At 44.2% G+C, this 27,587-nt stretch overlaps 1 protein-coding gene across 1 annotated transcript in view; it reads right to left on the bottom strand.

The window, feature by feature from the left end:
• psmg2 (proteasome (prosome, macropain) assembly chaperone 2) overlaps nt 1-27,587 on the bottom strand; it is a 32,685-nt gene that overhangs the window by 4,820 nt on the left and 278 nt on the right. Inside the window, exons 2-4 of the mRNA XM_068031208.1 lie at nt 21,406-21,577; nt 16,648-16,706; nt 13,744-13,862 (exon numbers count right to left, since the gene is read on the bottom strand). Coding sequence (XP_067887309.1) covers nt 13,744-13,862; nt 16,648-16,706; nt 21,406-21,577 — 350 coding nt within the window. The remainder of the gene's footprint in view (nt 1-13,743; nt 13,863-16,647; nt 16,707-21,405; nt 21,578-27,587) is intronic.

Raw genomic sequence — 27,587 nt, forward strand, 5'->3', positions numbered from 1 at the left:
AGCCCCTGGAAAGGACGGCATTACTCCTGAAATAATCAAGACTGCCAAGCCTGCTATACTCTCAGCACTCCATGAACCAACTGCTTTGCCTGTGCTGGGATGAGGGAGCAGTACCACAGGACATGGGCGATGCCAATATCATCACCCTCTCTAAGAACAAGGGTGACCGCGGTGACTCCAGCAACTACCGTGGAATCTCCCTGCTCAGCATAGTGGGGAAAGTCTTTGCTCGAGTCATTTTAAACAGACTCCAGAAGCTGGTTGAGTGTGTCTACCCTGAGGCACAGTGTGGCTTTCGAGCAGAGAAATCCACCATTGACATGCTGTTCTCCCTTTGCCAGCTACAGGAGAAATGCCGCAAACAACAGATGCCCCTCTACGTTGCTTTCATAGATCTTACCAAAGCCTTTGACCTCGTCAGCAGACTTGGTCTCTTCGGACTACTAGAAAAGATCAGATGTCTACCAAAGCTACTCAGCATCATCACCTCATTCCATGACAATATGAAAGGCACAATTCAGCATAGCGGTGCCTCATCAGACCCCTTTCCTATCCTGAGTGGCGTGAAACAGGGCTGTGTTCCTGCACCTACACTGTTTGAGATCTTCTTCTCACTGCTTCAGAAGACGGAATTTTCCTCCACACAAGAGCAGATGGCAGGCTGTTCAACCATACTCATCTTAGGGCGAAGACCAAAGTACGGAAAGTCCTCATCAGGGAACTCCTCTTTGCTGATGATGCTGCATTAACATCTCACACAGAAGAGCATCTGCAGTGTCTCATCGACAGCATTGCGGCTGCCTGCAACGAATTTGGTCTAACCATCAGCCTCAAGAAAACGAATATCATGGGCCAGGATGTCGGAAATGCTCCATCCATCAATATCGGCGATCACGCTCTGGAAGTGGTTCAAGCGTTCACCTACCTAGGCTCAACTATCACCAGTAACCTGTCTCTCGAAGCAGAAATCAACAAGCGCATGGGAAAGGCGTCCGCTGCTATGTCCAGACCGGCCAAGAGGGTGTGGGAAAATGCCGCACTGACACAGAACACAAAAGTCTGAGTGTTTCAAGCCTGTGTCCTCAGTATCTTGCTCTACAGCAGCGAGGCCTGGCCAACGTATGTCAGCCAACAGCGACATCTCAACTCATTCCATCTTCGCTGCTTCCGGAGAATCCTTGGCATCAGGTGGCAGGAGCGTATCTCCAATGCAGAAGTCCTCGAGGTGGCCAACATCCCCAGCATATACACCCTACTGAGCCAGCGGCGCTTGAGATGGCTTGGCCATGTGAAGATGGCAGGATCCCCAAGAACGCATTGTACAGCAAGCTCGTCACTGGTATCAGACCCACCGGCCGTCCATGTCTCCTCTTTAAAGATGTCTGCAAGCGCAACATGAAGTCCTGTGACGTTGACCACAAGTCATGGGAGTCAGTTGCCAATGATCGCCAGAGCTGGGGGACAGCCATAAAGGCAGGGCTAAAGAGTGGCGAGTCGAACAGACTTAGCAGTTGGCAGGAAAAAAGACAGAAGTGCAAGGAGAGAGCCCACTGTGTAACAGCCCCGACAACCAATTTTATCAGCAGCGCCTGTGGAAGAGGCTGTCACTCTAGAATTGGCCTTTATAGCCACTCCAGGCACTGCCCCATTGTCTCTCGAGACAAGGAGGCCAAAGAAGAAGAATAAAACCAAGAAGTGCTGGAAATATTCAGTAGGTTTGGCAGCATCTATGGAGACAGAAACAAAGTTAATGTTTCAGGTCAGTGACCTTTCATCAGAACTGGCAAAGGTTAGAAATGCAATAGGATTGAAAGGGTTAAACTGTGTGCCCTTTCTCATGGTTTATACAGATGTTAGAGCAAACAGTTAAACGTAATGCCCCCTACCGTCCATCCACTAGGAAGGATTATGTCCACTTCTAACTTTTCCCAAACACCCACAATCATAAAGTGCTCCAGCTAAAATTTTATTTTATTATTTAGAGATACAGCACTGAAACAGGCTCTTCGGCCCACCGAGTCTGTGCTGACCAACAACCACCCATTTATACAAATCCTGCATTAATCCCATATTCCCTACCACATTCCCACCATTCTACCACCTACCTACACTAGGGGCAATTTACAATGGCCAATTTATCTATCAACCTGCAAGTCTTTGGCTGTGGGAGGAAACCAGAGCACCCGGCGGAAACCCACGCGGTCACAGGCAGAACTTGCAAACTCCACACAGGCAGTACCCAGAACTGAACCCGGGTCGCTGGAGCTGTGAGGCTGTGGTCCTAACCACTGCGCCACTGTGCCGCCCTAGAGCAGAAAATTTGTATGACAATTTGAAATTCTACACAAATCAGATTTGTAAATCAATTACTATGCAAAGCTTCTTGCAAGTTCAGGCCAAATAGTAAGTGAAATGCATCCAGAAGGAGATCATCACAGGATTTCCAGACACAACTTTAGATTATTAGGTTCTTAGTTATCACACCACTGACCACGATCTAAATAATATAGATCCCAAATAGCCTTGTAATGGAGTAACTAAATAAACAGCAGTACAGCAACATTGGAAATAGCACCCACTTGTTAATGGCTTAACTTGTTGTTTCAGACTTGTTCCTACCTCTAAACACAAAGCAGTCCACTATTAGTATAAATTGGGCCACAAATCGGTACAAAGACTGAAAGCTCACACATCATTATGCAGATTTCTAGGTTAGTGGTTAGTGCACATACAAACTTGATTAAATTTTTTGTTGTAAAACAGATGGAATGCAAAGCTCATGACGCTACAGAAATTGTTTGAACATTTTGAATCCTGGTGTATAACATTTCTATCCTACCCCCAAAAGAGCTTGTTCAAAGAAACCTCTATTTATTCTGCGATAAAAATACAGTCTATGATTGACCGTTTCAATAACTAGGAAACAAATTTAAATATAGGTTGTGACCTGTGGAGAAGTGGAACGAGAAAAAACTGCACTCTTGCCGCCTCGGCCATAACAAATTGTTTTAAGTTCCTCCCTCCCTTTCACATCTTGATTTACAAGTATTTCTGGGATGTTATTTGTGTCTTCTACAGTGAAGACAGACATAAAATATCTGTTCAATGCTCACTTTAGTTACTCTGCCTTTTTATTACTATCCATTTTACATTTCTAGCTAGCTTCCTCTCATACTCTACTTTCTCCCTCCTAATTTTTTTTTTCATAATTCTTTGCTGATTTTTAAATTCTTTCCAATGTTCTGACCTACCACTATTCTTCACAGAATTGTATGCTTTTTCTTTCAAGTTGACACTATGCTTAACTTCCTTAGTTAACCACGGATGGTGCAACCTTCTCATAGAGTCTTTCTCACTGGAATGAGAAAGTGTTATGAAATATCTCCTGAAATGTCTGCTATTGCATCTCTACTGTCCTACCACTTAACCTACTTTCCCAGTTCACTTTAGCCAGCTCTGCCTTCATGACCTTGTAATTGCCTTTATTTAAGTTTAAGTCCCAGATCCACACTTCTCCCCCTCAAACTGAATGCGAAATTCAGTCATGCTACTAATCGGCTCCTTTACTATGAGGTCATTAATTAATCCTGTCTCAATGTACATTTCCAGTTCTAGAATAGCCTGCTCGCTAGCTGGCTCTAGAACAGGGTTGCCCAACCTTCTCACATGGTGGGACCACATTACAATCTTTGTCTTAGATAGGGTGCCGGTGATACAATTGCGGAAAGATAAAGGCATTTAAAATTTATCTTACTATTAATCAAAACAACAAATGTGCATTTTTGTAAAGAAGCTTTAAATGAGAAGAGGCAAGTGGCCTCTTTCTGTGTCGTAAACTTTCTATGATTCTATCTCTCTTTGGCCTCCTTATCTCGAGAGACAATGGATAAGCGCCTGGAGAGGGTCAGTGGTTTGTGAAGCAGCGCCTGGAGTGGCTAGAAAGGCCAATTCGAGAGTGACAGACTCTTCCACAGGTGCTGCAGAGAAATTTGTTTGTCGGGGCTGTTACACAGTTGGCTCTCCCCTTGCGCCTCTGTCTTTTTTGCTGCCAACTACGAAGTCTCTTCGACTCGCCACACTTTAGCCCCGTCTTTATGGCTGCCCGCCAGTTCTGGCGAACGCTGGCAACTGACTCCCACGACTTGTGATCAATGTCACAGGATTTCATGTCGCGTTTGCAGACGTCTTTAAAGCAGAGACGTGGACAGCTGGTGGGTCTGATACCAGTGGCGAGCTCGCTGTACAATGTGTCTTTGGGGATCCTGTCATCTTCCATGCGGCTCACATGGCCAAGCCATCTCAAGCGCCGCTGACTCAGTAGGGTGTATAAGCTGGGGATGTTGGCTGCCTCGAGGACTTCTGCGTTGGAGATACAGTCCTGCCACCTGATGCCAAGTATTCTCCGGAGGCAGCGAAGATGGAATGAATTGAGACGTCGCTCGGCTGACATACGTTGTCCAGGCCTCGCTGCCGTAGAGCAAGGTACTGAGGACACAGGCCTGATACACTCGGACTTTTGTGTTCCGTGTCAGTGCGCCATTTTCCCACACTCTCTTGGCCAGTCTGGACATAGCAGTGGGAGCCTTTCCCATGCACTTGTTGATTTCTGCATCGAGAGACAGGTTACTGGTGATAGTTGAGCCTAGGTAGGTGAACTCTTGAACCACTTCCAGAGCGTGGTCACCAATATTGATGGATGGAGCATTTCTGACGTCCTGCCCCATGATGTTCGTTTTCTTGAGGCTGATGGTTAGGCCAAATTCATTGCAGGCAGCCGCAAACCTGTCGATGAGACTCTGCAGGCACTCTTCAGTGTGAGATGTTAAAGCAGCATCGTCAGCAAAGAGGAGTTCCCTGATGAGGACTTTCCGTACTTTGGACTTCTAATAAATAATTCTAATTTATTGACTTACTTTTTCATCACTATGTTGGACACAGATTTAGTGAGATACCTGACATTTTTTTTCTTGCAAAAGTAGTTAATGTTTGCCCACACGCTTGCTGTAGTGATGTGGAACAGTCAAGATAGATGTCCACCCGTCAGGAGTTAACATGATCACTCCCTCTCTCTGTCTCTCTCCGTGTCCCCCCTCACTATTGTTCCCTCCCTCTGTGTAATCCTCACTCGGCGTCCCCCGCCCCTCTCTGTCTGTCTCTGTCTCCCCCCCCCCCCACTCTCTGTACACCCCCTCCCCCGTACACCCCCTCCAATCCCTCTAACCCCACCTCTCTCTGTCTCTTTTCCCCCTCCCTCCTCCTTCCCTCTCTCTGTTTTCCCCCCCCCCCCACCGTCTCTGACAGTTGCAGACAGTGGGAACGTTCAGCAAAGTAGCTTTGTGTTGGTCAGTTTTTTAAAAAATCGCATTTCAGTTTTATAGCTGACGGGTGCTGGGAGCAGGAACAACAGTTCCTGAACTGTGGCGGATTCTGACTTTTTTTTTACAAATCCCACTGGAAAAGCCAAAATCTGTTGAAAGTTCAGAAACGGCTGTTCCGGTTCCCGGCAGCTGTCAGCTGTGAAACTGATGAATTTTTTTTTTTAAAGTTGGTCTGGAAGAAGCCAATTGGAAATTTCTCATCTCTGAAATTATCAGTCACAGACCCCTGGCGAAGACGAGGAACAGCCGGGTACAGCTTATATTGGTGGGTCAGATCCTGGCCTGCGGTCCGTACGTTGGACAACCCTACTTCATAATGTGCTGCTCAGAAATGATGCAAAAATTGTGAAATTACAATCACCAGGGAAGCGTAACTGACCAAACTGATGGAGCTGCGGGCTGACGTGTCCCCGGGTCCTGATGGACTTCATCCTAGGGACTGATAAGAGGGAGTTAATGAGGTAGTAGATGCGTTGGTGGTAATTTTTCAAAATTCGCTAGATTCTGGAAAGGTTCCATCAGACTGGAAAGTAGCAAATATAACCCCTCTATTCAAGAAGGTTGGTGGGGGAGGCAGAAAACAGGTAACTTTCGGCCAGTTAGCCTGACGTCTGTCATGGGGAAGGTGTTAGAATCGATCATTAAGGAGACAGAGTGTGAGAGAGAGAAAGAAAGGAGCACAGCGGGAGCTGAGGTTTAAAAAGTGCGCCAAAAGCCTAAAGTCGGAGCCCAGAGACAGAGCGAGAGCGAGAGAGAGGAGCATGGCAGCACTGGAGGTTTAAAAAGCGCGCCAAAAGGCCAGAGACAGAGCGAGAGTGAGAAAAAAAGAGGAGCACAGTGGGAGTGGAGCAGGAAAAAAAAAAAAAATCAAAAAGTGACATCACAATCAACAGGGAGAGCAGGGAAATCGAGAGCCACCGGGGTGAGTATACAGGTAAGCTTTTAATTTAATTTAAAGCAAACATCACAGGCAAGCAGATAGATGATTGGTTTGGGAAGAAGCTACCTGTTTGGTGAGTATCTGTTAAGTGATTAAGGTCCATTCTAATCCTAATGTTTAAAATAGTAAAGGAACTAGTGGTAAGCTTAATCAAAGATATATAAAAAGGATAATAAAATAAATAATTGAATAAAATGATTAAGTAGTTAATTGAAACACATTAAGGATGGCAAGGCAGGTGATGTGTCACGGCTGCAGCATGTGGGAGCTCCTGGATGCCAGTGTGATCCAGGGCAAACGTCTGCAGTAAGTGATTGCAGCTCGAAGAGCTTTGACTCGGAGTAATTGAACTGGAGTCCGAGCTGCAGACACTGCGACACGTCAGAGAGGGGGAAAGTTATCTGGGCATTTTGAATCAGGAGACGATCACACCCTTTAGGATAGGGTCTTCTGATTTGGTCAGTGGTCAGGTACAGGAGAGTGTGGCTGCAGCTGAGGCAGGTAAGAGGACCCAGAGGGCAGGAGTGCAGAAGCCTCAGCCTTTGCGACTGTCCAACAGGACTGAGGTTCTTTCAGCTTGTTTGGATGAGAGTGGGGGCTGCAGGATGGATGACAACCTGACCATGGCACCATGGTACAGGAAGCCATTCAAGTGGAGGGAGAAAAAAGGAATGTAGTGGTAGTAGAGGACAGTATAGTTAAGGAGTTTGACACTGTTCTCTGCAGAAAAGAGCGAGTATTGAGACGGCTGTGTTGCCTGTCCGATGCCAGGGTTCGGGACATCTGCTCAGGGCTGGAGAGAAGCTTACAGTGGGAGGGGGAGAATCCAGTCATTGTGGTCCATGTAGGTACCAACGACATAGGCAGGACAAGGAAAGAGGTTCTGCATAGTCAGTATGAGGAACTAGGCACCAAATTAAGAAGCAGAACCTCAAAGGTAATAATCTCTGGATTATTACCTGACAATGTCAGGAAGACCAGAGGAAGACCAGGCAGGGAGATGTTGTGGAGCATAGCGGGACTGGTGGTCTGAAGTGCATGTGTTTCAATGCGAGAAGTATAACAGGTAAGGCAGATGAACTTAAAGCTTGGATTAGTACTTGGAACTATGATGTTGTTGCTATTACAGAGACTTGGTTGAGGGAAGGACAAGATTGGCAGCTAAATGTTCCAGGATTTAGAAGCTTCAGGCGGGATAGAGGGGGATGGAAAAGGGGTGGGGGAGTTGCATTACTGGTTGAGGAGAATATCACAGCTGTACTGCGGGAGGACACCTTGGAGGGGTCGTGCAGCAAGGCAATATGGGTGGAGCTCAGGAATAGGAAGGGTTCAGTCACGATGTTGGGGGCTTTCTACAGGCCTCCCAACAGCCAGCGGGAGGTAGAGGAGCAGATATGTAGACAGATTTTGGAAAGATGTAAAGGTAACAGGGTTGTAGTAGTGGGTGATTTTAACTTCCCCTATATTGACTGTGACTCACTTAGTGCTAGGGGCTTGGATTGGGCAGAATTTGTAAGGAGCATCCAGGAGGGCTTCTTGAAACAATATGTAGATAGTCCAACTAGGGATGGGGCCATACTGGACCTGGTATTGGGGAATGAGCCCGGCCAGGTGGTCGAAGTTTCAGTAGGGGAACATTTCGGGAACAGTGACCATAATTCCATAAGTTTTAAGGTACTTGTGGATAAGGATAAGAGTAGTCCTCGGGTGAAGGTGCTAAATTGGGGGAAGGCTAATTATAACAATATTAGGCAGGAACTGAAGAATTTAGTTTGGGGGCGGCTGTTTGAGGGTAAATCAACATCTGACATGTGGGAGTCTTTCAAACGTCAGTTGATTAGAATCCAGGACCAGCATGTTCCTGTGAGGAAGAAGGATAAGTTTGGCAAGTTTCGGGAACCTTGGATAACGCGGGATATTGTGAGCCTAGTCAAAATGAAAAGGGAAGCATTGGTAAGGGCTGGAAGGCTAGGAACAGACGAATCACTTGAGGAATATAAAGACAGCAGGAAGGAACTTAAGCAAGGAGTCAGGAGGGCTAAAAGGGGTCATGAAAAGTCATTGGCAAACAGGATTAAGGAAAATCCCAAGGCTTTTTATACGTATATACAGAGCAAGAGGGTAACTAGGGAAAGGGTTGGCCCACTCAAGGACAGAGAAGGGAATCTATGTGTGGAGCCAGAGGAAATGGGCGAGGTACTAAATGAGAACTTTGCATCAAATTCACCAAAGAGAAGGACTTGGTGGATGATGAGCCTAGGGAAGGGAGTGCAGATAGTCTCAGTCATCTCATTATCGAAAAGAAGGTGGTGTTGGGTGTCTTGCAAAGCATTAAGGTAGGTAAGTCCCCAGGGCCTGATGGGATCTACCCCAGAATACTGAGGGAGGCAAGGGAAGAAATTGCTGGGGCCTTGACAGAAATCTTTGCATCCTCATTGGCTACAGGTGAGGTCCCAGAGGACTGGAGATTAGCCAATGTTGTTCCTTTATTTAAGAAGGGTAGCAAGGATAATCCAGGAAATTATAGGCCGGTGAGCCTTACGTCAGTGGGAGGGAAATTATTGGAGAGGATTCTTCGGGACAGGATTTACTCCCATTTGGAAACAAACGAACTTATTAGCGAGAGGCAGCATGGTTTTGTGAAGGGGAGGTCGTGTCTCACTAATTTGATGGGGTTTTTTGAGGAAGTGACAAAGATGATCGATGAAGGAAGGGCAGTGGATGTTATCTATATGGACTTCAGTAAAGCCTTTGACAAGGTCCCTCATGGCAGACTGGTACAACAGGTGAAGTCACACGGGATCAGAGGTGAGCTTGCAAGATGGATACAGAACTGGCTCAGTCATAGAAGACAGAGGGTAGCAGTGGAAGGGTGCTTTTCTGAATGGAGGGATGTGACTAGTGGTGTTCCACAGGGATCAGTGCTGGGACCTTTGCTGTTTGTAGTATATATAAATGATTTGGAGGAAAATGTAGCTGGTCTGATAAGTAATTTTGCGGACGACACAAAGGTTGGTGGAGTTGCGGATAGTGATGAGGATTGTCAGAGGATACAGCAGGATATAGATCGGTTGGAGACTTGGGCGGAGAAATGGCAAATGGAGTTTAATCTGGACAAATGTGAGGGAATGCATTTTGGAAGGGCTAATGCAGGTGGGTAGTATACAGTAAATGGCAGAACCCTTAGGAAAATTGACAGGCAGAGTGATCTGGGCGTACAGGTCCACAGGTCACTGAAAGTGGCAACGCAGGTGGATAAGGTAGTCAAGAAGGCATACGGCATGCTTGCCTTCATCGGTCGGGGCATAGAGTATAAAAATTGGCAAGTCATGCTGCAGCTGTACAGAACTTTAGTTCGGCCACACTCAGAATATTGCATGCAATTCTGGTCACCACACTACCAGAAGGACGTGGAGGCTTTGGAGCGGGTACAGAAGAGGTTTACCAGGATGTTGCCTGGTCTGGAGGGCATTAGCTAAGAGGAGAGGTTGGATAAACTCGGATTGTTTTCATTGGAACGACGGAGGTGGAGGGGCGACATGATAGAGGTTTACAAAGTTATGAGCGGCATGGACAGAGTGGATAGTCAGAAGCTTTTTCCCAGGGTGGAGGAGTCGGTTACTAGGGGACATATGTTTAAGGTGAGAGGGGCAAAGTTTAGAGGGGATGTGCAAGGCAAGTTCTTTACAGAGGGTGGTGAGTGCCTAAAACTTGCTGCCGGGCGAGGTGGTAGAAGCAGGTACGATAGCGACGTTTAAGAGGCATCTTGACAAATACATGAATAGGATGGGAATAGAGGGATACGGTCCCCGGAAGTGCAGAAGGTTTTAGTTTAGACAGGCATCAAGATCGGCGCAGGCATGGAGGGCCGAATGGCCTATTCCTGTGCTGTACTGTTCTTTGCTCTTTGTAACGTGCAAATTGGCATAGGGCAAATGAGATTAGAGAAATGAACGCGTGGCTCAAAGACTGGTGTGGTAGAAGCGGGTTCCGGTTCGTGGGGCACTGGCACCAGTACTGGGGAAAGTGGTGGCTGTACTGTTGGGACGGTCTACACCTGAACCATGCTGGGGCTGGTGTTCTAGCGAGCCGCATTACTAGAGAAGTAGAAAGGGTTTTAAACTGAATAGTGGGGGCAAGGGATCAAATTTGGGAAGATATGGTAAATCAAGGAGTACAGACAAGGCAAGAAAGAAAGGTATTAATTTGGAAATGATAAACAGACTGTTGATAGGAAGGGACAGAGCGTACAAATCTAAGAGTAAATCAACAGATAAGGCTAGAGGTTACAGAAATAATAAAAGGACAAAACTAAAGGCTCTGTATCTGAATGCACGTAGCATTCGAAACAAAACAGATGAAGAGCACAAATAGAAATAAATAAGTACAATCTGATAGCCATTACAGAGACATGGCTGCAGGACGACATAGATTGTGACCTGAATATTGAAGGGTATATGGCATTTAGGAAGGATAGGAAGCTAGGAAAAGGTGGAGGGGTAGTCTGATAATTAATGATGGTATTAGCACAATAGAGAGGGATGACCTAAGTTCAGGAGACCAGGATGTAAAAGCACTTTGGGTAGAGATGAGAAATCATAAAGACTAGAAGTCACTTGTGGGAGTGGTGTACAGGCCACCTAACATTAACCACACCATAGGATGGATTACAAAGGAAGAGATACTGGCAGCTTGTCAGAAAGATACAGCGATAATTATGGGGGATTTTAATCCACATACAGACTGGAAAAATCAGATGGGTAGAGGTTGCCTAGATAAGGAGTACATAGAATGTTTTCGGGATAATTTCTTGGAACAATACGTTCTGGAGCCAATCAGAGAGCAGGCTATACTTGACCTGGCATTGTGCAATGAGATAGGATTAATTAATGACCTCATAATTAAGGCGCCCAAGGTAGCAGCGATCATAATGTGATTGAATTTTACATTCAGTTTCAGGGAGGGGTGGGTCCAAGACTAGCATTTTAAACTTAAATAAGGGCAATTATGAGGGCATGAAAGCAGAGCTAGCTAAAGAGAACTGGCAAATCAGTTTAAGGGATAGGTCAATAGAGATGCAGTGGCAGACATTTAAGGGGATAGTTCAGAATGCACAGAATAGATACATTTCAACTAGAAAAAAAAATTCCAAGGGTGGGACCTGCCATCCGTGGTTAACTAAAACAGTTAAAGATAGTATCAAACTTAAAGAAAAAGCCTGTAATTGCGCAAAGATGGGAGACAGGTCAGAAGATTGGACAGAATATAAAAAACAGCAAAGAATGACTAAAATATTGATAAGGACAGTAAAATTAGAGTATGAGAGAAAGCTAGCAAGAAATATAAAGACAGATAAGATAGTAAGAGTTTCTATAGATATTTAAAAAAGAAAAAAGAGTTAACAAAGTGAGCATGGTCCATAGAAAGTGAGTCTGGGCATTAAGAATGGATAATAAGGAGATGGCAGATGAATTGAACAGGTATTTTGCATAGGTCTTCACTATTGAGGATACAAGTAACATCCCAGTATTAGCTGTAAGTTAGGAAATGGAAGGGAGGGAGGAACTCAATCACCAGAGAAGTGGGACTGAACCAATTGTTGGAGCTGCGGGCTGACAAGTCCCCGGGTCCTGATGGACTTAATCCTAGGGTGTTAAAAGAAGTGGCTAGTGAGATACTTGATGCGTTAGTTTTAATTTTCCAAAATTCCCTAGATTTGGGAAAGGTTCCACTAGATTGGAAAATAGCGAATGTAACTCCTTTATTCAAAAAGGGAGGGAGACAAAAATCAGGAAACTACAGGCCAGTTAGCTTAACATCTGTCTTAGGAAAAATGTTAGAAGCTATTATTAACTACGGAGTCCTTTGATAGAGTTACATGTGCTGTGGATAAAGGGGAACAGGTGGATGTATTGTACTTAGATTTCCAGCAGGCATTTGATAAGGTGCCACATCAAAGGTTACTGAAGAAAATAAAAGCTCATGGTGTAGGGGGTAATATATTGGCATGGATAGAACATTGGCTAGCTAACAGGAAACAGAGTGTAGACATAAATAGGTCATTTTCTGGTTGGCAAGATGTAACGAGTGGTGTACCACAGGGATCTGTGCTGGGGCCTCAACTTTTTACAATTTATATAAATGACTGTGATGACATAAGGAAGTTGCAGACCAATATAGATAGGTTGAGTGAGTGGGCAAAAATCTGGCAGATGGAGTATAATGTGGGAAAATGTGAAGTTGTTCACTTTGGCAGGAAGAATAAAAAAGCAGAGTATTACTTAAACGAGAACGACTGCAGAGTTCTGAGGTGCAGAGGGATCTAGGTGTTCTACTGTAGGAAACACAAAGTTAGTATACAGCAAGTAATAAAGAAGGCTAATGGAATGCTATCTTTTCTTACGAGAGGAATTGAAAATAAAAGTAAATAAGTTATGCTTCAGTTATACAGGGCATTGGTGAGACCACATCTCGAATACTGTGTGCAGTTTTGGTCTCTATTTAAGGAATGATTTAAATATGTTGGAGGTGGTTCACAGGAGGTTTACTAGATTGATAGCTGGAATGAGCGGGTTGTCTTATGAGGAAAGATTGGACAGACTGGGCTTGTTTTCACTGGAGTTTAGAAGAGTGAGGGGAGACTTGATTGAAGGATATAAGATCATGAACGGTCTTAACAAGGTGCAGGTTTCCTCTTGTGGAGGAGTCCAGAACTAGGGGGCATTGTTTTAAAATTAGGTGTCATCCTTTCAGGACATAGATGAGGAGAAATTTTTTCTCTTAAGATGGTTGTGCGACTTTGGAACTCTGCCTCAAAAGGTGGTGGAGGAGGGGGGTCACTGAATATTTTTTAAGGCGGAGGTAGCTAGATTCTTGCTACCCAAGGGAATCAAAGGTTACTGGGGGTAGATGGGAGTGTGGAATTCAAAACACAAACAGATCAGCCATGATCTTATTGAATGGCAGAGCAGGCTAGAGGGGCCGAATGGCCTACTTCTGCTCCTAATTCGTATGTTCATATGTATTGTTTGCTCCTGAAGATGGTGATTCTTGCCACGGTGCAGTTCCACAAGTGCCATTCCCACTCTGACATCTCAACCCTTGTGGCTATTCTGTTACAAGTGAGCTTAGACAGTCAGCAGGCAATTCAACCATGGGAACAGCATAACTGAGCCTGATATTCCCAGCTGTGATCAGTTAAGTATCAGGAGCAGGATCTTTGCTGATTTATTTCCTCCTTCATAGTCTGGACACAAGAGGCCAACTGAAGTTGGCTCCAGCCCTTGCTGAGAGCAGCAAATACAGCCCTGAACTCGTATGAGACCTGATTTCCATGGCTCAGTACTGCACCATTCACTCACAGAACGTTTGAAAACCTAATTTTACCACATTTAAAGCTAATCGCAATGCTGATGCTGAACTTACCCAATGAGCTGCTGGTCAACACGATGGTAGGCATAACTGCTGGACAGCACCACAACTTTGCTGAATTCACTTTCTTTGATCCAAGAAAGGAGTTGTTGTCGGAATGAGCGGTGTTTACCCTATAAAGGCCAGATGAAATTCTGGTTATTACATCGGGTTTTCAGCTCAGAAACAGGCATTCGGCCCAACACATTATACTGGTGTTCTTGCTGCATACTCTACTCTACATACTCCTCTCTCTCTACTTCATCTCAGCCTACCAGCATATCTTTCTAACCCTATATGAATATTTTTCTATTTCTTTCTTCATGTGTTTATCTAACTTCCTTTAAATGCATCTATACTATTTGTCTCAACCTCTCCCTGTGGTAGCAAGTTTCACATTCTAACCACTCTCTGCATAAAGAAATTTTAGAGTTTAATGCCCTGTTTATTTGGTTACAATAAAACAGCTGGAAAGCAGCTCAATACTAAAGGAAGTCAAATGGAACTGTTGCCACCCCAAAAGGCAATAGGTCACCAGACAGTTTGGATGAAAAATAACCGATTCGATCACATCCTTCCAAAATAGAAACCCTACTATTTCTTCAGTGAAACACTTTACTGTTTCTTAAATGAGGCCAATGTGCTGACTTCAAAAGGAATGGGCTGCCTATTTCTATAACAAAGATTATGTTCCGAAATGAGAATGATTTAATGTGTTACCTTTCCAGTTAAGGATAGGAGAGGCATTGCTGCTATGACCACCAGGTCTCAGACCTTATGAGAGCAAACTAAACTCAATTATTTAAATGTACAACTCCATCATAACAATTAGCTTCTTGCACTCAAACACTTGATACATTTGACATAGTGAATCGCAGATCACAATAATCCATTGCTATTTCAAAGCAAACCTTTACAGTTTTAAGAGACAGAAAGCCTAATTACAAAGTTCAAAATGGTCAGTCAGTGAAGAGAACAGGGCAGCACAATGTGCAAAATAACCCTGGTACACTCCAATGGACTCGCAGATTTCCCATGACATTGTTCACATGTAGTCTGAATTGAGGCATGCCTTTGCTGTGCTTAATCCGTCCTGCATCTTTAAAACTACTGGAGAAGTGGCTTAAATGGAAATATCTGGAGATTGATTAAAAGCCAATTGCTGAGGAAGCTCCTGCAGATTTGCAGTTGCTTGTAAATCCCTGATTCCTGCTCTTAAGAGATCAGAAAAAATATACAGAACAAACAATGACTTGCTTTCCTTTCTTTTTCATACGTCAGACGCTCTGAAATGTGACACAAAATGTCAACAAAAAGCAGGACAAATCCAACCCAGCCAATTACCGCCCCATCAGTCAACTCTCAATCATCAGCAAAGTGACGGAAGGGATCGTCGACAATACTATCAGGCGGCGCATGCTTAGCAATAACCTGCTCACCGACGCTCACTTTGGGTTCCGCCAGGGCGACTCAGCTCCTGACCCGTTACCAAACATGGACAAAAGAGCTGAACACCAGAAGTGAGGTGAGAGTGACTGCCCTTGACATCAAGACAGCATTTGACAGAGTATGGCATCAAGGAGTCCTAGCAAAACTGGAGTCAATGAGAATCAGGGAAAGCTCTCCACTGACTGGAGTCATACCTAGCACAAAGGAGGATGGTTGTGCTGTTGTTGGAGGTCAATCATCTCAATCCCAGGACATCAGTGCAGGAGTTCCTCAGGGTAGTGTCTGAGGCCCAACCATCTTCAGCTGCTTCAGCAATGACCTTGCCTCCGTCATAAGGTCAAAAGTGGGGATGTTCACTGATGATTGCACAATGTTCAGTACCATTCGCAACTCCTCAGATAATGAAGCAGCCCATGTCCAGATGCAGCAAGACCTGGACAACATCTAGATTTGGGCTGATAAGTAGCAATTAACATTCGTGCCACACAAGTGCCAGGGAATGACCATCTCGAATAAGAGAGAATCTAACCATCTCTCCTTGACATTTAATGGCATTACCATCCAGAAACTGAACAGGACCAGCCACATAAATACTGTGGCTACAAGAGCAGGTCAGAGGCTAGGAATTCTGCAGCGAGTAACTCCCCAATGCTTGTCCACAAGGCAGTAGTGTGATGGAATACTCTCCACTTGCCTGGATGGGTGCAGTTTCAACAACACTCAATAAGCTCTACACCATCCAGGAACAAAGCAGCCCGCTTGATTGGCACCCCTCCGACCACCTTCAACATTCACTCCCTTCACCACCGATGCACAATGGCAGCAGTGTGTACCATCTACAAGATGCACTGCAGCAAATCACCAAGGTTCATTCTGAGGCACCTTCCAAACTTGCAACCTTTACCACCTAGAAGGACAAGGGCAGCAGATGCATGGGAACACCACCACCTGCAAGTTCCCCTCCAAGCCACACACCACCCTGACTTGGAACTATATCGCCGTTCCTTCACTGTCGCTGAGTCAAAATCCTGGAAATCCATTCCTAACAGCATTGGTAGTGTACCTACACCCCAAGGACTGCAGCGGTTTAAGAAAGCAGCTCATCACCAAGCCAAACTCCAATATCCAGGCTTTCTAAACATGGAGTTTGGATCTCTAGCTGGAAAGTTGGGAGATAATTCTATCGTGTTTAAACTGTTGAAAGGCTTCGGAAGTCCAAGCTGTTTAATCAACCATAGTTAGTCACTGATACTTGCTGAATGTCTCAACGCAATGCACAATTCAGTGCGTGCTGAAATTTAGTCTCTGTATCATGACAAATTTTCAGTTTAATCAACTTGTCCAACACACCTCATCTCCCAGCCTCCATTTTCATATTTGGTAATGGCAAAGAGCTTCATGTAAATTCCGAATGTTTCAAAACACAATTAAACAAAGACAGAAATCTCCCAAGGTTGTTACACTGAATACCTGAACAATTGGGGATCGAATCTGCAGGACTGCCAACTTCTGGTCCGCTGATGCATAAACTGAAACACAGAAAATAATCAACGCATGAACACAAGAGGCCACCAAGTTATCACGCCAAGCTTTTGCAGTTATAGGAACCAGTTAATATACCACATCCTCAGGAAAAAAAACCTCCAGGAAAATGAATACAGACTATTCTTTCACAATTAGAACAAAAAAACACATTTTGGCTAGATGCAATTATAATTACTACAGAACTAATTATAATGGCTGCCTTTGGAAAACATACAAAGAGGTATGTCAGTGAGGGCTTTGCTACAGAGAAAGACTTGCATTTATACAGGACCACAGGAACAGAAGGAGGCCATTCAGCTTCTCAAACCTGTCCTGTCATTCAGTTAGATCATGGCTATTTTTTTTTTGGTGGGGGTGAGGGGATAAAGACAGGGACTTCCATATTTTTACTACCCTTTCTGTAAAGAAGTACTTCCTGACATCACACCCGAGCAGCCTAGCTTCAATTTTAAGGTTACATCCCTTTGTTCTGGATTTTTTTTTTATTCGTTCGTTTGTGGGATGTGGGTGTCGCTGGCTAGGCCAGGCCAGCATTATTGCCCATCCCTAATTGCCCTTCAGAAGGTGATGGTGAGCTGCCTTCTTGAACTGCTACAGTCCTTGGGATGTAGGTATACCAACAGTGCTGTCAGGAAGCGAGTTCCAGGATTTTGATCTAGCGACAGTGAAGGAATATAGTTCCAAGTCAGGATGGTGTGTGGCTTGGACCAGAACTTGCAGGTGGTGGTGTTCCCATGCATCTACTGCCCTTGTCCTTCTAGATGGTAGAGGTCACGGGTTTGGAAGGTGCTATTGAAGGAGACTTGGTGAGTTGCTGCACTGTGCATAGATAGTGAAGGAAGTGAATGCTGAAGTTGGTGAATGGTGTGCCAATCAAGCGGGTTGCTTTGTCCTGGATGGTGTTGAGCTTGAGTGTTGTTGGAGCTGCACTCATTCAGGCAAGTGGAGAGTATTCCATCATACTCCTGAATTGTGTATTGTAGATGGTGGACAGGCATTGGGGAGACAGGAAGTGTGTTACCCGCTGCAGGATTCCCAGCCTCTGACCTGCTCTTGTAGAGACAGCATTTACGTGGCTGGTCCAGTTCAGTTTCTGGTCAATGGTAACCCCCCAGGGTGTTGATAGTGGGGGATTCAGTGATGGTAATGCCATTGCCCATCAAGGGGAGATGGCTAGATTCTCTCTTGTTTGAGATGGTCTTTGCCTGGCACTTAAGTGGCAAATAACATTTGCGCCATACATCAGCCCAAGCCTGGATGTTGTCCAAATCTTGCTGCATCTGGACTTGGGCTGCTTTATTATCTGAGAAGTCGCTAATGGCAATGAATATTGTGCAATCATCAGCGAGCATCCCCACTTCTGACCTTATGATGGAGGGAAGGTTATTGATGAAGCAACTGAAGATGGTTGGGCCTAGGACACTACCCTGAGGAATTCCTGCAGCAATGTCCTGGGGTTGAGATGATGACCTCCAACAACATTACAAACATCTTTTTTTGTGCTAAGTATGACTCCAACCAGTGGAGCGTTTTCCCCGATTCCCATTGACCTCAGTTTTGCTAGGGCTCCTTGATGCCATACCCGGTCAAATGCTGCCTTGTTGTCACTAGAGGGTCTATCTCCCCTATCAATTCCTTCAATCATCAAAACCCCCTCAATTACATCACCCATTAATCTTCTATACTCAAGGGAATTTTAGCCTTCTTTATGTAGCCTGTCCTTATATTTAACCCTTTTAGTCCCGATATTGTTATGGTGAACCTCAATCTAAGGCATGGTCCTAAACTTGTGCAGCGAACCCATAAGCCGCATCAGCTTCATTCTCAATCCTCAGAGCCTTTTCTATCCACTACAGATTTACAAGATGTAACTAAATATATTGAAGTTACATATAAATAAGTTATTTACATGTGAATTAGGAGCAGACGTAGGCCACTCTGCCCCTCGAGCCTGCTCCGCCATTCAACAAGATCATAGCTGATCTGATTGTAACCTCAACTCCACATTCTCGCCTACCCCCAATAACCTTTTACCACCTTGCTGATCAAGAATCTATCTTTCTCTGCCTTAAAAATATTCAAAGACTCTGCTTCCACTGCCTTTTGAGGACGAGTTCCAAAGACTCACGCCCCTCAGAGAAAAAATTTCTCATCTCGGTCTTAAATGAGCGACCCATTATTTTTAAATAGTGACCCCTAGTGCCAGATTCTCCCACAAGAAGAAACATCCTTTCTACATCCACCCTGTCAAGACCCCTCAGGATCTTATATGTTATCAAGTCGCCTCTTACTCTTCTGAACTCCAGCGATACAAGCCTAGCCTGCCCAACCTTTCCTCATAAGACAACCCGCCCATTCCAGGTATTAGCCTAGTAAACCTTCTCTGAACTGCTTCCAATGCATTTACATCCTTCCTTAAATAAGGAGACCAATACTATACTCAGTACTCCAGATGTGGTTTCACCAATGCCCTGTATAAGTGAAGCAAAACCTCCCAACTTTTGTATTCAATTCCCCTCGCAATAAACGATAACATTCTATTAGCTTTCCTAATTACTTGCTGTACCTACATACTGACCTTTTGCGATTCATGAACTAAGACACCTAGATCCCTCCACATCTGAGCTCTGCAATCTCTCACCATTTAGATAATATGCTTTTTTTTAATTCTTCCTGCCAAAATGGACAATTTCCCATTTTCCCATATTATACTCCATTTGTCAGATCTTTGTCCACTCACGTAACCTATCTATATCCCTTTGTGGCCTGCTTATGTCCTCTTCAGCAACCATACCTTCGGTCCCTTCATCTTAGTCATTTATATAAATTGTAAAAAGTTGAGGCCCCAGCACTGATCGCTATGGCACACCACTTGTTACATCTCGCCAACCAGAAAATGACCCATTTATGCCTACTTTCTGATTAGATTAGATTAGAGATACAGCACTGAAACAGGCCCTTCGGCCCACCGAGTCTGTGCCGAACATCAACCACCCATTTATACTAATCCTACACTAATCCCATATTCCTACCAAACATCCACACCGGTCCCTATATTTCCCTACCTATACTAGTGACAATTTATAATGGCCAATTTACCTATCAACCTGCAAGTCTTTTGGCTTGTGGGAGGAAACCGGAGCACCCGGAGAAAATCCACGCAGACACAGGGAGAACTTGCAAACTCCACACAGGCAGTACCCGGAATCGAACCCGGGTCCCTGGAGCTGTGAGGCTGCGGTGCTAACCACTGCGCCACTGTGCTGCCTGTTTCCTGTTAGCTAACCAATCTTCTATCCATGCCAATATGTTACCCACTACACCATGAGCTTTTATTTTCTGCAATAACCTTTGATGTGGCACCTTATCAAATGCCTGCTGAAATTCTAAGTACAATACATCCACTGGTTCTCCTTTATCCACTGCACCTTACTTCAAAGAACTCCAATAAATTGGTTAAACATGATTTCCCTTTCACAAAACCATGTTGACTCTGCCTGATTACCTTGAATTTTTCTAAATGCCCTGCTATAACGTCTTTAATAGTAGCTTCTAACATTTTCCCTATGACAGATGTTAAGCTAACTGGCTTGTAGTTTCCTGCTTTCTGTCTCCCTGCCTTTTAAATAAAGGACTTACACTGGCTATTTTCCAATTTAATGGAACCTTCCCCAAATCGAGGGAATTTTGGAAAATTAAAACCAACGCATCAACCATCTCATTAGCCAATTCTTTTAAGACCCTCGGATGAAGTCCATCAGGACCCAGTGACTAGCCTTCAAATATAGGCTCACAACAAATTACTATCATCTCTGCCGCCTTGTAATTGGCTCAAAAGTGGCAAAGGCCTGGCAAAATATCCATTACTAAGATGATGCAGAGGAAATTATATAGGTCTTTACAACTCAGCCATTCCTCAAAGGAGTAATTAGGAAAATAAATCTTCAATTTAGTAAGAATTTTTAAGAAAAGGTAAAGGCCATTGATTGGTTTCTTTTGATAAAATCGACCAACCATCACATCATCCGCCTTAATCCTCTCCGTCAACACATCCAATTGTCTCTTAAACGGACTTGTACCGTTTGACACTTTGTACAAGGCTGCCTTGCTAAGAACTAGCTTCTTCATTTAAACTTGTTTTACCAGGTATTTTAATTCCCTACTACAGTGAATAATTTGCCTCAGTTTCATTCATCACTTCCATAATAGAGAGAGATACAGCACTGAAACAGGCCCTTCGGCCCACTGAGTCTGTGCCGATCAACAACCACCCACTTATACTAATCCTACATTAATTCCATATTCCTTACCACATCCCCACTATTCTCCTACCACGTATCTACACTAGGGGCAATTTACAATGGCCAATTTACCTATCAACCTGCAAGTGTTTGGCTGTGGAAGGAAACCGGAGCACCCGGCGAAAACCCACGTGGTCACAGGGAGAACTTGCAAACTCCACACAGGCAGTACCCAGAACTGAACCCAGGTTGCTGGAGCTGTGAGGCTGCAGTGCTAACCACTGCACCACTGTGCCACCTTAATCTTAAAAATGTCATCAGATAATCTGGAAGTTTGTTTTCCAAGAACAAAAAAATACTCAATTTAAATTCCTAAACATCTATATCATGTCAGAGTTCTTCACCACCCCCCCGCCCCCCACCTCATTCTCTTCTCACTCACCCTCAGAGCTGATGCACATCTCTGCTGAATTCTCTGAAGTTGTTGCATACGGGTTGTTTCCTACCACTGGAAGGAGGCAGTCACTGTGGATATAACCAACCCGGGGCAAACTGAGTGTGGAAATGATCAGATCCACCGTTAGCTGACCAACATTACCTACAGACACAACTGGCTGTAACATCAAAAAGATCAGTTAATTGAAAATTATATCAAATTACATATATGCTGCATTCTGCCACGCAACTGAACTGCTCCATTGTAGGACCATAGAAATAAACTTCACTGGGTTTCTAACATTGTAATTACCCCTCATTACCCCACCCTCGCCATTCACAACCACCCAGAGGACGCACAATTGGCACAATCATCAGAGATTTGGCCAACGTACATGTCCTTGCTAATGCAGCAGTGTATATGATTGCAAAGACAGCAGCAATAAGGCCTTGGACTTACCAACTTATTTTACACATATATGAATATAAAATATCTCATTCACAGGGAGGCCACTGCTTCTTTCCCCTCACCTTCATACAACAGTCATAGATTTGATATTGGGAACACACTTTGCAGGAATAGCACTCATGTCAAACTGCATTCCACCATCCTTTTCCATTTTTTTCTTCTCCCTACCCAATTGCCACCACCTAAGCTCCAGCAACCAAGATGGTACAATACTTCAGGACCTTGGTGTACTTGTCCATAGATCACAGAAGGCAGCAGCACAGGTAGATAAGGTGGTTAGGAAGGCATATGGGATATTTGCCTTTATTAGCTGAGGTACAGAATATAACAGTAGGGAGGTTATGATGGAGCTGTATAAAACGCTAGTTAGGCCACAGCTGGAGTACTGTGTACAGTTTTGGTCACCACACTATAGGAAGGATGTGATTGCACTGGAGAGGGTGCAGAGGAGTTTCACCAGGATGTTGCCTGGGCTAGAGCATTTCAGCTATGAAGAGAGACTGGATAGGCTAGGGTTGTTTCCCTTAGAGCAGTGAAGGCTGAGGGGAGACCCGATTGAGGTATACAAAATTATGAGGGGCATTGATAGGACAGATAGTAAGAATTTTTTTCCCTTAGCAGAGGGATCAAAAACTAGGATAAGGGGCAGGAGGTTTAGAGGGGATTTGAGGAAAAAAATTTTCACCCAGAGGGTGGTTGGAATCTGGAACACACTGCCTGAAAAGGTGGTAGACGCAGGAACCCTCACAACATTTAAGAAGTATTTAGATAAGAACTTGAAATGCCAAAGCATTCAAGGCTACAGGCCAAGTGCTGGAAAATGGGATTAGAATAGATAGGTGCTTGATGGCTGGCACAGACTGAAGGGCCTGTTTCTGTGCTGTATAACTCTACGACTCTAGGATGCTAAGACAGGCTCGCTATGTTATTGCATGCATAGGGCTAGATATGAAATCTCAGGTTATTCTTCCTCCCCAAGATGTAATATTTTACTTCAAAATTGGTCACTTAGATGCAGCAGCCTACCACAGTCCTTGAAGGTTTGTGGGAGCAGTGTTCTCCTACTTAACCATCCAGTTGGTTACCTAAATCTACAGAACAAAACAACACTTTCTTTTAGATAAAAGTGATCAACATTTTCTCATGAATTTAGTGCGCAAGGCAGCAAGGAATGCTAGTGTTGGGAAATGGAATATTTTTCTAATTTTGGGAATCAAATATTCTTTAGATGTAGAGTGAACTGCTACAACAGCACCTAATTTTGCCAAATTCTTGCCTCTTAAATGGGAGACGCACATATTTTCCAGGTATTTCCAGTTAGGGTTCCCCTAGTGATGGTGCCATTAATAACACTGGTTAAGACAAAATTCCGTCTGGTGCTGCTGAAAAAATGTAATTGTGTGTTTGAACAGTTGTACATCACTTGAAAAAGAAATTCCCATGTAAGTTGTGGTTTTTTTTTTGGGGAGGGTTGGTGGGAGGGTGGCAGCAGACAGGGAAGAGAGTGTTAATAATGTAGTGGAACTAGGGAAGGAAGTATATACACAAGGTGGGACTGAAAGCAAGAGCAGTATGCTGAGTGTAAATGAAGAAGCCCAAGTATCTAACAAAGTTCTAGTTAGATAACAGGCATGATCAGGGATTATAGGAATACTCCATTCCATACCTTTAGGCAGAAGCTATGCCAAAATTCCAGCTTAGATTAATGGAAGAAAAAAAATGAGCTTACGGGATATGGGAACATAGTGGATATCTGCAGGAACTATTGGCTCACATGGAGTGTAACACCAACAAGAACAGCAAGTAAAAGCAAAATACTGCAGATGCTGGAAATCTGAAATAAAAACAAGAAATGCTGGAACCACTCAGCAGGTCTGGCAGCATCTGTGGAAAGAGAAGCAGAGTTAACGTTTCGGGTCAGTGACCCTTCTTCGGAACAGCAAGTGTCCACATTGTAGCTTCTATGTTTTTTTTTTATTCGTTCATGGGATATGGGCATCGCTGACAGGGCCAGCATTTATTGTCCATCCCTAATTGCCCTCGAGAAGGTGGTGGTGAACTGCTTTCTTGAACCACAGCAGTCTATGTGGGGTAGGTACACCCACAGTGCTGTTAGAAAGGGAGTTCCAGGATTTTGACCCAGCGACAGTGAAGGAACAGCGATATAGTTCCAAGTCAGGATGGTGTGTGGCTTGGAGGGAAACTTGCAGGTGGTGGTGTTCCCATGCAACTGCTGCCCTTGTCCTTCTAGGTGGTAGAGTTGCAGGTTTGGAAGGTGCTGTCAAAGGAGCCTAGGTCAGTTGCTGCAGTGCATCTTGTAGATGATACACACTACTGCCACTGTGCGTCAGTGGTGAAGGGAGTAAATGTTTGTGGACGGGGTGCCAATCAAGCGGGTTGCTTTGTTCTGGATGGTGTTGAGCTTCTTGAGTGCTGTTGGAGCTGCACCCATCGAGGCAAGTGGAGAGTATTCCATCACACTCCTGACTTGTGCCTTGTAGATGGTGGACAGGCTTTGGGGAGTCAGGAGGTGAGTTACTTGCTGCGGGATTCCTAGCCTCTGACCTGCTGTTGTAGCCACAGTATTTATATGGCTACTCCAGTTCAGTTTCTGGTCAATGGTAACTCCCAGGATGTTCGTAGTGGGGGATTCAGCAATGGTAATGCCACTGAACATCAAGGGAAGATGGTTAGACTCTCTCTTGTTGGAGATGGTCATTGCCTGGTTCTTGTATGGCACAAATGTTACTTGCCACTGATCAGCCCAAGCCTGGATATTGTCCAGGTCTTGCTGCATTTCTACACGGACTGCTTCAGTACTTGAGGAGTCACGAATGGTGCTGAACATTGTGCAATCATCAGCGAACATCCCCACTTCTGACCTTATGATTGAAGGAAGGTCATTGATGAAGCAGCTGAAGATGGTTGGGTCTAGGACAAACCATCAATGTATTTCACTTCAAAAAGCCCAGCCTTGATCCCTCTGTCCTTGCAAATATTACCCTATTCCCAACATCCCATTCCTCTCCAAAGTTCATGAACATGTTGTTGCCTCCCAATTCAGGCTCAGTCTTCCTACAACTCCAGGTCGGCATCTTTGCAATTAGGTTTCTGTCCTTGCAAAGCACTGAAATCGTCTTCAGAGTCACAAGAGACACCCTGTGTATCTGTTATCATGTTGCACAAACCCTCCTCATCCTTCTTGACAGTACGAGAGAAAGCTGGCTAGAAATATAAAAACAAATAGCAAGAGTTTCTACAAGTATTTAAAAAGGAAAAGGGTAAGCATTGGACCCTTCGAGAGTGAGACTGGGGAATTAATAATGGGAAACAAAGAATGGCGGAAACGTTGAACAGGTATTTTATGTCTGTCTTTACTATAGAAGACACAAAAGAACATCCCAAGAATACTTGAAAATCAAGAGGTAAAAGGGAGGAAGGAACTTAAAACAGTCACAATCACTAGGGAAAAGGTACTGGGAAAACCATCAGAACTAAATGCTGAAAGTCACCTGAACATGATGGCTTTCATCCTAGGGTCTTAAAAGAAGTAGCTGCAGAGATAGTAGATACATTGGTTGTGATCTTTCAAAATTCCCTAGATTCTGGAACAGTCCATGCGGATTGGAAAATGGCAAATGTAACACCTCTATTCAAGAAAGGAGGGAGACAGAAAGAAGGAAACAACAGGCCTGTTAGCCTAACATCTATCATAGAGAAAATGCTAGAATCCATTATTAAGAAGGTTATAGCTGGACATTTAGTAGATCATAATACAATCAGGCAGAGCCAACATGCTTTTGTGAAAGGGAAATCGTGTTTGACTAATTTATTAGCGTTTTTGAGGAAGTAACAAGCAAGGTGGGAAAAGGGGAACCTGTAGTTGTGGTGTACTTGGATTTCCAAAAGGAATTCGATAAGGTGTCACATCAAAGGTTACTACACAAAATAAAAGCTCATGGTATACGGGGAAACATATTAGCATGGATAGAAGATTGGTTAGTTAACAGGAAGCAGAGAGGAGGGATAAATGGATCATTTTCAGGTCGGCATGCAGTTACTAGTGGAGTGCCACAGGGATTAGTGCTGGGGCCTCAACTATTTACAATTTATAACAATGATTTGGATGAAGGGACTGAATTTTTTTGATTCATTGATGGGATGTGGGCATCGCTGGCTAGGCAAGCATTTATTGCTGAACGTATGGGAGCTAAATTTGATGATAACACAAAGATAGGTAGGAAAGTAAGTAAGCAGTCAAGAGGGTATATAGAGGCTGCAAAGGGATTTAGATAGGTTAAGTCAGTGGGCAAAAATGTGGCAGATGGAGTATAATGTGGGAAAATGTGAACTTGGCCACTTTGGCAGGAATACAAAAGCTGTATATTATTTGAATGGAAAGACTGCAGAACTCCACCATACAGAGGGATCTGGGTGCCTGGTACATGAATCACAAAAAGTTAGTATGGAGGTGCAGCAAGTGATTAGGCAGGCAAATGTCTTTGGCATTTATTGCAATGAAAGTAGAGTATAAAAGTAGGGAAGTGTTGCTACAGTTGTACAGCGCCTGAATTAGACTGCATCTGAAGTAGTGTGGGCAGTTTTGGTCTCCTTACTCGAGAGAGAATATAATTGCATTAGCAGTTCAGAAAATGTGCACGACTGATTCCTGGGAATGAAGGGGTTAGCTTATGAGGAAAGGCTGAGCAGGTTGGGCCTGTACCCATTGGACTTTAGAAGAATGACGTGATCTTATCGAAACATATAAAGATCCTGAGAGGACTTGACAGGGTGGATGCTGAGAGAATGTTTTTCCTTGTGGGGGAGTCCAGAACTAGGGAATACAGTCTACAAATTAGGGGTCTCACATTTAAGACTGAGATGAGGAGAGATCTTTTCTCTGAAGGTCGTTAGTCTGTGGAATTCTCCTCACTAGAGAACAGCAGAGGCTGGATCATTCAATATATTCAAGGCTGAGTTACAAATTTTTGATCAACAAGGAAGTCAAGGGTTATGGGGGCACAGAAATTTGCCCTTGAACTGAGTGGCTTGCTAGGCCATTTCAGAGGGCATCTTAAGAGTCAACCACATTGCTGTGGGTCTGGAGTCAGATATATGCAGATTTCCTTCCCTAAAGGATGTTAGTGAACCAGATGGGTTTTTACAACAATCAGCAATGGTTTTAATTCCATATTTATGAATTGAATTCAAATTTCACCAGCTGGATTCAAACCCATGTCCCCAGATCAGACCATTAGCCTGGGCTCTGGATTACAAGCCCAGTGACATTACCACTACGCCACCACCTCCCCTTGAGAACAGTCAGAAAACATGCAATGGCTTCTCTTCCCACACCTGCACTCTTACCTCTAGAGTCCTTCAAGGATCTATTCTTAGCCCCCTCTTATTGTACATTTATAATGTCCATCAGACAGAACAAACAGAGCTGAAACGCTGAAAAGTCAGGTCAAACAGATGAGGACGACAGGACATTTTAGGTGCAGCCCTTTAAATAGACATCATACCATGAGCCTAGTTGGTGGTGAAGCCCAGTCTTTAAACCAGTGCTTCTGGCACATTTTATACAAAATAACATTACATACAATTAAACGCACAAACAATCCATTCGGCTCATCTGGCCTATGCTGTACACACCAGCCCCCTCTCACCCCATCAGCATAACTTTAATAAGATTGAATAGACAATGCTCAAGCAATTCA

Source organism: Heterodontus francisci, chromosome 5, assembly GCF_036365525.1.
Source record: "Heterodontus francisci isolate sHetFra1 chromosome 5, sHetFra1.hap1, whole genome shotgun sequence".
NCBI lineage: Eukaryota > Metazoa > Chordata > Chondrichthyes > Heterodontiformes > Heterodontidae > Heterodontus > Heterodontus francisci.